A 12,416-nucleotide genomic window follows, 5' to 3' on the forward strand; every position below is an offset into this window, starting at 1 on the left:
ACTGAAATGGACCTCTTCTTTTGTGGGGGGAAGGTTGCTTTGTGTTAACCAAGGAAAATTATGGTACATTGAAGTTTGGGGTTTTTTTAGATTTTTTTTAAAGCTGTCCTTTCTTCCCTTTGACACCCCAAAAAACATCCTACTAATCTTTCTTCTGAGCACAAGTTGTCCAAATCCACGGCTGCTACTGCATAACTCAATGAAAGACTTTAGTCTGCCAGGAAAATACCTAAGACATAAAATACATTTATAGCTACTGGTGACTGTTATTTTATGCCTGTCAGTAATCTTTTTAAGAAACAGCTATACTCAATTATTGATATTTCATTATGGAGTTTCAAGGTGACTCTGTAGATTTAACCCTTAATTTTCTGTTTCTCATGTCATGATGAACTTTGGAAATGCACAGCAGGCCACGAAACTCCATCCCTAGAGATAACCCTCATTTTGACCCCTGCGAACAAAAAACATTTGCTTTTTGTCTGCAGCCCTTAGCCAGATCATTCCAGCTGCACCATTAAAATCTGCCACCCTGCATGGATCTAGTTCTGCCAGACCAGTTATTTCCCACTCTGAAGTGAAGAGAAAATTAAGAGCAATTTATTCCTTCTACTATACTAGGTCTCATCAGTGCAATCATATTATTAAAATGTTTAAAACACACCTGCAAAATAAACAGTAAAATGAATAACACTCCTAGATGTGGACAAAGCCTACATCCAGCAAGGAGAGCTGTACAATTTTTTCTTGGGTTTGGCAGTAGAATACAAACCTAATGGAGAATTCAGGAGAGCAAATAACAGCAGGAGAAATGGCAGGATGGAACAGGCTATTTCTCAGACTGTGACAATATGCAGATGGTCATTTGTTATACTAAGACCAAGATTTCTCTTTTTCTGGCTGGACATGCCAGAAATAGGCACAAATCTATACTTCAGCTTTGCTCTGTGCCCTTTTTGAAAGGCTCATCTCACTTAACTTTCTGGTTGCTTTCTGCTGGACTGACTATAATGAAAATAAAACAATGGAATTTCCACCAGCAAAATAACTATATTATGAACTATGGACAGCCTTGGAATTGTCATTTCTTGGCAGTAATGAACAATGCATTAAAATATGCTACATCTGGGGGAAAATACCGGAAAGAGTCTGCATGTTAAAGATCTGGACAGTGCAAGGATGAGTGAAATTAAACAGCATTTCACATTGATAAAACACACTTGACAGGCTTAAAATATGAAAGTCAACTCAGTAAGAAAGTAGACTATCAAAATGGAGTGGTTTCAGATTTTCTGAAAAAGATGTTTCTTAGCAGTTGTTGCACCTCCATGCATGGGCATAGCTCCTCAAATAGATGGCATTTTGCTCCTCGGTGTTGCAGAACCAGTCAGGAGCACCAAGAGCAGCGTAACACAGCAGGGGTGTGTTTGGGTGCATCTGATAGTGGGGCCAACACCCTGACCTCATGAAGCAAGGTACTGGGATTGAGGCTGATTCTAATCAGACAACTTACATTTGAAGGATACTGTAACAGAGATTGCATGAATGCTGAACAAAATTAATTGAAAGAATCCTGCAGTAATGTACAAAAAGGAGAAATCAGACTCATTACTCACTGAGTAAAGTCCCCTGAGAAATTAAGTTTTGGCAGGACAAAATTACTCACAGGTTGATGTCAAGTGCCACCCTGCATGGAAGGATTGTGCAGGGTGAGAAATACTGTACTATTTTTTATTGACTTCTTCAAAATGAGATTACTCCTTTTCATAAACGTTGAAAAGTTTCAATCAATGGTTTTGGACCAAACTGATTTTTATGCATTTAAAATTGCTACCCCTCTCTTCTCCCTGTTTCTCCGTTCAGTAAGAGATAAAGAAAAAAACAAAATAGGAACCAGAGCTTATCAAGAGCAGTCACAGAACATGCCCTGTGGCACAAATACAGCACTGGTCAGGACAGCGTGATGTTCTTAGAAATCAGGGGTTTTGTGGTTCTGCCTCACCCTGAGCCATAACAGCCCCAGACGTGGATGACACAAAAATGCAAGCTGCCTGCTCTGATCTTTTGGCTGACACAGTGAAGCAGCAATCAGACTGAGCCTGAAATATTTATAAGAGAGTTGTGAAGGGCAGAAAACCCGGAGATGTATTATTTACTGCACATGTCCTTTACTTTCTGTTCATGGGTAATTCATTCAAATTCTGCCCTTCTGTTGGGTGAAGTGGATCTGAAGTAACATCCCTGCAGCAGCCTGAGTTACTCTAGGTTCAGGCAGCTGTGGTGGATGGCAGGATCTGCCTCAGAGCATTTTATATGAGCAGTGTCTCACAGAGCTCTCTGTGCCTAGAGCTCAGAGTATCCCCAGTCAGTTTAATCTTCACAAGCTGCCCTTGCAAGGCAACCTGTAAGTACGTTTACAGACCTAGCACTGTAATTTCTTGTTCCTTGGGTTGATTAACCTGTCAGAAATTAATCTCTTTCTTCAGACCTCTATTTTTGCAGGTGCCCCATGTATAAACACCTCAACCATACAGAAACGAACTAGACAAAATGTGCAGACACTTTATTTGGCATGGAAAGAAACCAAGGACGCAGCCCTGCTACGGTTACAAAAATAAAGAGTATGGGGAACTTGGCCTTCCTCAGTGGAAACTCAACATTTAGGTGGCCCTGCTGCAGTCTGTGTGGGGCTGGCAGGCATTGTCTCTGAATGAAGATGCTGGCTTAACCTGGACCGCTATCAAATCCTCCCTCCGTCAGACCGTGCATTTGGCAGAGGTACTGACAGAAATTCTCTGGCTGAGAAAGAGCAATCAAATCCTGTTTGGCATAATATCTTGAGAGGGGGGTCTATGAGTTTAAAACACAGAGAAAGTTTGACTGCAGTTGTTTGGCGTTTTCTCCAGTTGCTGATTTATTTGAATTCTCTTTCAGTTATGAAAATCCCAGACGTAAAAAAACATCAAGGGGGAAAAAAAGAAAAGGATTTGCAAGGATCAGAGTGTTTTGTAGGGATCAGGTTAAATTATTCCAGCATGTACTTTCTATACATCATCCCCCACTTGCTGTGTGCACAGGAGATAACCACACAGTCCCCACCACTACGTTACTTGCTAGCTTTACTGAGGATGAAATAAATTCTGAGCTGAGTGTCTGAACAAACAGCTGGGTGAGGAGAAAATCCTCTCAAAGCAGTAGGAGGTGGGCCTGTACCAGTGCATCCTCCCAGGCAGGCCCTCTACCATGGGCTCTCAGTGTGCCCATAAAAGGGATTCACAGAGGAAAGGCTTAGGTAGCAGCCCTCTCTCCCACTCACCCTTGCTTCCACAACAAAATCCCACCTCTGGATTGCTAAGCAGCCTGCAGTGGAGTTGTAGTGGCCACGGAAACATGGTTCGATGCCCAAGGCAGAATGCCAGCTTGGTATGCCATCATCTGCTCTCTCTTGGGCCTCATGTCAAGGGACATTAAAAATGCACTCTTGGTTCCAATGAACAGCAGTGATTGAACTTCATGAACCATCCCCAGCAGGAAGCACATTTTGCTCCTTGCCTTGTCTTTTTCACAGTCCTACAACAAGAGGTTGCATTTGCCCCTCAGTGTCCCACTGTGCACCACCACAGGGTTTGGGAATTTTGCTGTCTGTCTCAATAGGAACAGATTAAGCTCCCGACTCCCCAGCTTTTACTTGCCCAAGGAAAGCTTGTAGGCTCTGACCACAGGCTGTTTGCAAAGCCTGTCAGAAACCATTTGTGTATGGAGATCGCAGCAGCGAATACCACAGTTAAAGCTAAAAGGCAATTCTATGCCAAGCTCATTCTAGGTCACTAACTTCCTAAGGGTATTCTTCCAAGAAACAGCTTTATCTTGAGTAGCTCTGTGAGAAGACAGAGGCCCAGAGTTACAATTAAACCCCTTCTTCAAAAGGAAAAACAAAGAGTTCTTCACGTTCAACACTCATTTTTTATTCAGGATGAGACCTCTCCCCACCCTCAAAGTATTAGAAAATAAAGACACAAGGAAATAATAGATTTTAATGAAAAAAATGTTCTTTGACCTTTCAAAAAGGGCACTATTTTATATGTGCACCTGGGTTAGTATCCACGCTCCTTTTAGATAAGTAAATACAGTGTATTCAAATTTAAAAGAAACCTCACATTGAAACACATCACCAACTTCAGCCAAAGGCTTCACTGCCTGGAAAACTCTGATACCCATCAGGAAAGCCACTGTAGCAAAGACAAAGAAACACAAGAGCCACACAGATGAAGCTTTGAAGAAAGAGATAAAGCTATGTAAGAAGCGTAATATGACTAGTTAAAAAGAACATGGAAGGGAAGTAACAAATCACAAAAATAAACAAATATATCCAGCTAAATGATAGGAGAGGTGCACTGACCAGTACGTGACAGTCCTACCAGAATGTGTGAAGCTGGCACATCTTCATCAGCTGCCATTAAGAGGTTATGGTGGAATGACTATCCCAACTGGGAGGGAATAGGAGAAAGACCACCTGAACTCATGACACCTGACTCAGATGACTTTGTCTTCTTCTAAAAGATGCCTCAGGCATGAGCAAAAGTAAGTAGGAGAAAGACATGGTTACTCTGAGGTATAGATTCTAAAAGACCTTTTCATTAATTAAACATTAATTCTAACACAATGTCAACCTAGTGCTCAGCAACTGTCAACAAATGTCAAGAACTTTTTGAAAACAGAGAACAGAACAGAGAACAAAAAACTATGCCAGTGTATGCATGATGTACCTGTGTCTAGAACTGTGCAGTTATCTCCCTCCCTCTCTAATATGGTGCAGGAGAGCTGGATAAGGTTCTGAGAAGGGCAACAGAGACACTCACAGGTACAGAGCAGCTCCTGTGTGAAGTGTGCCTGAACAGCCAAGGATTTTGCAGTTTGGAAGGAGTAACTGAAGGGAAAGAGGAAAAAAATTCTCAACTGCCATCAGTAGCATAGAGAGAACAGGGAACTGTTATCTTCCTATGCAAAAAGTGTCTTCAGATGAGCTAGGGAGCAATCAGTTCAAAACAAACAGAGAGAAATGTCTCCCTACACAAAGTGTACTTAAAATGTGTAACTCCTTCTACAGGATGCAGTAGTTATTTTTATGTGGATTCAAAAGTGATTAGACAGATTAATAGAAATATACATTAATTTATGCTATTAAATACAATTGCATCAGTCTCAAGAAGTCCATGACTTACAAATTGTGTGGTAGGGTGTTTTAGTGAAGTACCCCCAAATGCTCGCCCTGGTTATTATTAGACTCTTCACTAGCTGCGGGGCAGTGTTGGAAATGGGGCAGAAGGAAGGAAACCCTTGGTCTGCTCAGGATAGCCAGTTCTTCTCTGATGGACCTACCTGCTTTGCTGCCACAATTCATCTCAGCCTCTAGAGCAGAAGCTTCTTTACTGGCTCTGATTGCCCCTCTGACAGGTGGTTTGTTTGTATCTCTGCCTCCAGACCGTTCTAATGTCTAAATTCGAAGTCTGGTTCTCCTTATTGAGCTAAGGGATGTTCCAGCAATGTGGTAACACCTATGTAGTGCACTGGTGGTCACAGAAGCCTCTGCATAACATAAAAAGTCAAATGTATTCTATCATAATGAGAGAAAAGGTAGGATAATGTAGGGTTAATATTTTATCTACTTTTTTCTATATATAATTACATGAAGCATCAATAATGAAACCTGTCACAAGCTATAAAATTAGCTCTAATCTCTGTTACAGAGTGATGCAAAATGATAAATACATGCTGAGGTGTACCTGACTCAGCTGGAGCTCACCAATCTCAATATTGTCCAAAGACAAAATAAATACCATAAGATGTTTGCATTGGTTTTGCATTGGTACACAATTTCCACAGACAGAAGCAGCAACAGGCCTGTGATCAAAAATGAAAACTGTTAAGCTCCCTTGAAAAACTAGGAAATAGTTATTCCTAGGAAATAGTTATTATTCCTAAGCTTATACCAGAAGCATATTTTGTCTTAACACTTCAGGAATACACACAAAAGAATATGCTCAGAAATATTGCAGCTATTTAGTATTCTGATGGACTAGAATAACTTTTACTTGAAATAAGGGAACATGTAAAAAAGTTGTTTTCAGACTTTTCCAGGACTACATCTGAGACCAAAGTAAAAATCTTCACAAGACTTGGGGTAAAATACAGGAGCTGGCAATACACTGACCCATAAGTCACTTCTCCAGTGCCCCCTTTGGGTGAAGATTCCCTAGAGCAACAGCTTCAGTGTTCAAACAGCATGATAAGGATCTTAGCTTAATTACCACCATACAACATAGAAGAGAATATTAGTAGCAGAATGAAACATGGTCCCTAAAAGCTTCAGCACAGAAGAATAAAATTAAAATACCTTTTTAATACTACAATTTCAAGACAAACTTAAGATCTTCAGCAGCCCAGCTCATATATTTTGAAAGCTTAGTTTCAGCAACATCAATGAGCACACTGAAAATCTGTCAGGGAAGCATCTCTGAGAGGAAAATGGGACACTGAAAGTTACACTCTATTAAGCACATAACAACTGAAAATATGGAAAAGAGTAAAAAGAAAAGAAGCTTAGTTAACAACCTATATATGGGGCAAATATTCATTAATTAATCACTACTCTGTGCATGCAAACTAAATTACTTTTCCCCTAGAAGGAAGAGAGCAGGCATAAGATCATAATGCTCCTGAAATAGTCTAGTTACTTCCTTGGGAAACATTTCACAACAATGACCCATCATTAGGGGGTTCCAAACTTTACTTCTTGATTACACAGTTGCCAGCACCAGTATCACATGTATTTTGAATTATTCCCTTAGACCACCATATACTAGCAGAGTTAACCCCCCTCTCTATGGAGAGGAAAGACAAAGAACGGCAAGACTGAGGGTGGACATTGAAAGCAAAGAGCGAGGGCTCACAGGGCTATTCCTGCCTCAGATCACATGGGTGGACACTGTAGTTGAGCTTCTGACTCAAAAAAAAATCTCCACCCAGGTAGAGCTCTGAAGAACTCAAGGCCAGGTTGGATGGGACTTCAAGCAACCTGGTCTAGTGGGAGGTATCCCTGCCCATGCAGGAGGCGTGGATAGTAGATGACCTTTATGGTCCCTTCCAACCCAAACCATTCTACGAACTCTCCAAGAGCCCCACTTTGTGCTTGACCTGGTTGAAGAGCCACACTTGTGCATTGCAGCACAGCTGCTGGATGGGGTGGCTCTGCTGCTGACCTCTAGGCAGCACCCAGCCTGCAGAGCACGCTGCCCTGGGCTGGCTGTGCTCTGCGGCAAGGCAGCGGCATGGCAGGACCTTCCACCTGACAGGAAGCCTCTGCTGGACTGCTCAGTTGCCAAGCATTTTGGAGAGGTGACCTGGCATGCAAGCAGATTGAAACAGTGAGGCCAAGGGGTGGGAAGGAGTGATGACAGGTCACTTAAGGCTTTGCCCTCTTGGTTAGTCCCCTTTGACCGACTTCCTCGGCAACGGCCTGTGACATTGTGACAGCTGTTTTCCAGCTCCTGTCAGTTGTTGCCTCTGTCACTCACATTTTGATCAGTTTCAGGGCTGATGAGCTCAGCATCTTCATGGTTACACAGGATCCTCTGGATCTTCCCTGTCCTTCCTGTCTCACTGTCATGGCTATTATGGAGACACATTAAGAAATTAGCATTTTAAACTACCATGAAGCAGAATCAAAGCTGTGTCCTAACCATGAAGAGAAAGCAATCCACAAGGAACTGTGCTAGGAGAAAATAATGGCAAACGTTCATTACTACAGTAAGTATCTTGATAAATCCTACTTGTAAAAATATTTGAAGAAGTTTTCAGTGTAACAAATACATACCCCTACAGTTAGCCTGATCTGAACATTAAACTGGAATAGAAGAGACATGAAAATGGGATATGTGAAAATGTTTTCTTAGTGACAACACTTAACTGCCAATTCACTTTCTTAACTGAAATTTTAAATTAATCAGCATCTACCTCTTGGTAGCTAGAGGTAGCTAGACTTGGTAACCTAGGTAATGTTCTTTAATAAACTTATGTTCTGCAAAGGAGGTGTTTTTTTTTTTTTTTGACAGGTGCTGAGAATCAAAATTAAAAATTGTGATGGAGGGAAGAACTGTCAACGTTTTACATAAAGGTCCCTTAGGACATTATGACTTCCTCAACATATAGACAAATGGAACAAGTGCAACAGCTGAAATTGGTGGCCTAACGACCTCAGCTCTTGGAGGTCCAGGGTGTCTGTCACAGACTTCTAGAGCAACTATTGAAAACAAATCATGTATGTCACTGATACACAGGCACAATGAGCCAAAAGTACATGACCTTTTCAGCCAGTTTCTTTGAAATGCAAACAAGAATCTGACTGCTTGGAGAAGCTGAGCCTCTTCAGTTTAATGAAAAGCAAATTAGCTTCCATTTCTTTCCAGACATTGTGGCAAGAGAGTGTTTTGCTTGTTTGCAATACCATACAGGAGTTTAGTGGTGTTTAACAGCATTTGCAATTTCAGAGCTTGAATATATGAAACTGATCGTAAGTTGTTCCACCCTTTCTCATCTCTGGTAAATACAACTTACTCCATTAACATACACACGATGATGTTTTCACCACACTGGACTCCTCTGTGCAATCAAGGACCCTACCAAATACATCATCAATCCATCTGCTTGTCAGATACAAACAACAAGCAAAAGACTTCTTTGTGTCCTACACAATAGCCTTTTTAGAAAACAAGTGAACCAGACAAGTGAACCATTGGTTTCTAAGAACATGTCATACACAACAAGTAATGAGTAAGGGGCCTGCATGCTGTGCAAAAGCCCATGGTGCCCTGAAGAAACCTGGTGACTGAATTCCTGAAGAGGAACATTTCCGATGGGTTACTCAGATTGCCCTGACTGGTGTTCTGGAATTACACTGTACAGAATTTTTAAAAGCTGACTGCAATCACTTGGAGTCAAAAGCTTCAAGTTAACAAAAGAAAAAACGTGGGCAGCTCTTCAGCTTCAGTATCCCTAAGCTTTCATGAAGAATGGACTTGGCTGGTATAGCACTTCACTCCTCTCTGCAGAGCAGAAGGGAAAGCAACAAAAAAGCTCAACAGTTTTGAAACATCTCTCCCAGATTCCCAAGGGCAACTCTTGATACCAGACATCCATCCTTGTTTTGTCTCCTCTTCTCGGGGAGAGCAAATACTATCCTGAGATCCTCAAGACACAGCAACAAGACCAAGAGAGAAATCTCTGTTGGCAAACGTAGCCACATCCTTTTCTAAGTCAGCCACAACACTTTACTGCTGTTGCTGCAACAAAAAAAGCTCCAGAAAAGTGAACTTAATGCATACTCAATAAAATCCTTTATATTTACTATATACCCAAATAATTCTAATGTGTCTATGAAGTCCATTATACAGCTTGGGTCCTATTCATACTGGGTAAGAATATGCTTATCATGAAACCTTCAGCACTGACAGTCCCAACTAGTGTAATGAAGTGATTAATTTTGCTAAAATTACTGTTTAAAAAACAATTACCTGCATTTTAGATGAATGGGGAACACTACAGAGAATCACTTCAAAGTTTGTATTAGCACATGCCAACTAAAATTAAATTTATAAGCTTCTTAAAACCATGCAAGAATTCAACCACACACAGTAAACACAGCTCTCTATGCAGGTTTCACAGAAGTCTTTATGACAGTGCCTTACCTTTATTATAAAGTGAAATCTGTCAAATTACTTCTGTAAAATCTGTGCACCTTTATAGATGATATACCTGGCAATTTACTTCAATATAATTACATCAGAGCATACATACCCTGGTGTTCCATCTGTAACTCTACTTGGTTTTATGCAGAATGTGTGGAAATTCCTTAAGATATTTATGCAGGAGAGATTTTAATAGCAGTTTAAATAGGGTTCCTGTAAATTAGCTTTACAGCACCTGTTGATAGACTGAAACATTTTTAATTAACTAACCTGAAGAAATTCCAGTATCATCACCACACCAGCAGCAGCAACACCTTTGTAAATCATTGTGGCTGATGCACAAACAGAATAAACGATGGCCCACTATAACAACTGCTGCAGTTTTAAATATCTTTATTTAAACAGTAAAAATAAATATTTGATAAGATATAGCTGACCGAAGTACCACAGCTTTTCTTTTTTCACGCAGATACCGAAGTAACATGAGTGCCACCTTCTGGTTTAGGCATGAAAACACTTCGAGTTGTGCATCTTGCGTTCAAAACTTCTAACTGAAGGGTGGAGTTTGGGGTTTATTTTTTTTTAATAATTAGAATGTTCACCTTCCACATTCACAGAACGTTGTAAGAACAAAAAATAGTTAGACGCAAGAATTCAGTAAGACTTGCTGATCTTTAGTTCTTGGAGTAAAACAGCTACATAAATGCTGCACAAGTATTCTTGTAACAGAAGAATTAGTCATGGAATCAATGCACTTCAGTGTATATGATTCTTATTCTTCCCTACCCTAAAAACACTTTTATTAAAGTGAAATGTGCCCACCTTCTATCCAGGAAGTGACAGAACCTAATGAAGACTGAGCAAATGTACTACTACACATTGCACAAAGAACTGCAGCTCATTTTATATTTGCTGCAAGAGTCAAATCACAAAGTTGTTGAGAAAATATGGCTAAATTTCAACCTGCTTCGAGTTCCAAGTCCATTTACACGCTACAAGCTTTGCAGGGATAAAGACAGTTGTACTCCTTTGTTTCATTTCGCACACCACCCACAAAAGTACATCACTATTATGTCAGAAAGTCACTTGATAATAGCTACCAAAGCTCTTTAAAAGCAACTGCAATTCAAGAAACCAATCTGCCCCAACTCAGGTGTTGTCCCCACTGCAGATACAAATACAACTGCACCTTCTTTGTGCTTACAGTAGTAAAAACAATTTATCAACAGTGTTGGTTCTAGGTCTCTTATTTTTCCCCGTGTTCAGTATGGGTTGGAAGTATGAGAGCCCACATCTCAGGTGATACCACATTGTATCCAAGTTTTAATTCTGCATAGCATCACGTCATATGGACTTGTAAATTCTGTCTCCCAACATTTCAGATCTCTACTCAATTTCACACTGGTATGCACCCACACAGAGCCTGCTCTCCTCCATAGGCTAAGAAGCCACTGCTAGATAAACGTTGCAATTTCACAACTCCATGCACTTCTTCTGTATACTGACTTCTGTCAATTAGGATCACACTCGTTGAGTTTTCTGGAATACACATGGCAACTTATATGTTTTTTTAAATGTACAACCCTTTAGAACAAAACTCATTCATATGTTGATGTTCCATCAAATTCTCATTCAAATTATGAAGGCAGTCAGTTATTGCACTTGGATCTCACAGCAGCAAGCACTTCCAGGAGGACCATGTCTCTTTCCACAGCTGCCATCCCCATACTTTCTTACTCTACAGCAGCAACAGTTCGTGAAGTACCTTCATCAGCACTTAATCAGCTCCTTGTTTGTCAATGGCTCTGCAATAACTTCATCACGCATGAACTGCTCCTAAAGACAGCAAGTAGAGTTTTAGTCGATTTTCTTTATTTTGGGACCTCCTCTCTCTCAAAAAACCCAGCAGATTACCATTTTCTTTTCTAGCCCGGATACAGGTACGAATCTAACTCCCAAAACACGAAAGCCATAACGTGCCTCTTCGAGAAGAAAAACTACTAGGCTAGCTGATAGGGCTGCTGGAGTAACAAACAGATCTTAACATCACCGAGGCTGCTTTGCCTGTCTTCCACCCCACGCTCACCAAGCAGGCACGTCCTAAAGCCCCAACACAGCAGGGGAAGGAGGGCACCACGAAGGCTGCGAGGAGGCAGGACCCGAAGCCCACAAGGAGGGGCCGCCGTCTCCCCGACAACCCTACCCCACCTTTTACCGGAGACTCTTAAAAGCAGCCGCCACACCTTCCTGCGGGGGCGGCGAGGGCCCGCCGCGGGCAGGGGGCCGAGCCCGCCGCCCCGCACCCACCTGGTCGTAGATGACGCGCAGGACCAGGGAGCAGCTGGGGCAGGTGGCCACCTCCTCGCCGTTCTCCAAGTCCTCCTGCAACAGCCCGCAGGGAAGCGGTCACCGACCCCGCCACCTGCCCGGCCCACGGGCACCGGCCGGGCCGGCACCGCGGCCTGACGCCGCTTCCCCCTCCCCTCCGCCCCGCCCCGCCCCGCCCCGGCCGCCGTTACCCGCGTGATGAGGAAGCGGTCCCCGCACGGGCACGGGTAGCTGTAGGTCTCGGTTTCCTCGTCGTACTCGAAGTCCTCGATCTCCACCTCGTCGTGGAAGACCGACATGGCGCCGGAAGCGGGGCGAGCCGGAAGGGCGGCCCGCGCGCCGACG

At 42.2% G+C, this 12,416-nt stretch overlaps 1 protein-coding gene across 2 annotated transcripts; it reads right to left on the reverse strand.

Annotated features, from left to right (window-relative positions):
• Window positions 1–10,119: 10,119 nt before the first annotated feature.
• On the reverse strand, window positions 10,120–12,397 carry DPH3 (diphthamide biosynthesis 3). Of its 2 annotated transcripts, XM_051611236.1 has the most exons (3): window positions 12,263–12,397; window positions 12,051–12,125; window positions 10,120–11,579 (listed from the first exon to the last, which is right to left on the reverse strand). In XM_051611236.1, exons 1-3 carry the CDS (start codon window positions 12,368–12,370, stop codon window positions 11,514–11,516), a joined length of 249 nt encoding a protein of 82 aa, XP_051467196.1. In that variant the 5' UTR covers window positions 12,371–12,397; the 3' UTR covers window positions 10,120–11,513. The 2 variants fall into 2 exon arrangements, with proteins under 2 accessions (XP_051467196.1, XP_051467197.1); XM_051611237.1 differs by lacking the exon at window positions 12,051–12,125.
• Window positions 12,398–12,416: the final 19 nt, after the last annotated feature.

This window comes from Apus apus, chromosome 2 (assembly GCF_020740795.1).
Source record: "Apus apus isolate bApuApu2 chromosome 2, bApuApu2.pri.cur, whole genome shotgun sequence".
Lineage (NCBI taxonomy): Eukaryota > Metazoa > Chordata > Aves > Apodiformes > Apodidae > Apus > Apus apus.

What these genes read in the sequence shown, in the direction of transcription:
- DPH3 (XM_051611236.1), bottom strand. Translation starts at nt 12,370, where the DNA reads ATGTCGGTCTTCCACGACGAGGTGGAGATCGAGGACTTCGAGTACGAC. An exon ending in ACCGCTTCCTCATCACGCGG is followed by an intron (nt 12,126 to 12,262) that starts GTAACGGCGGCC and finishes GGGCTGTTGCAG; the next exon opens with GAGGACTTGGAGAACGGCGA. An exon ending in TGCGCGTCATCTACGACCAG is followed by an intron (nt 11,580 to 12,050) that starts GTGGGTGCGGGG and finishes TGCTGTCTTTAG; the next exon opens with GAGCAGTTCATGCGTGATGA.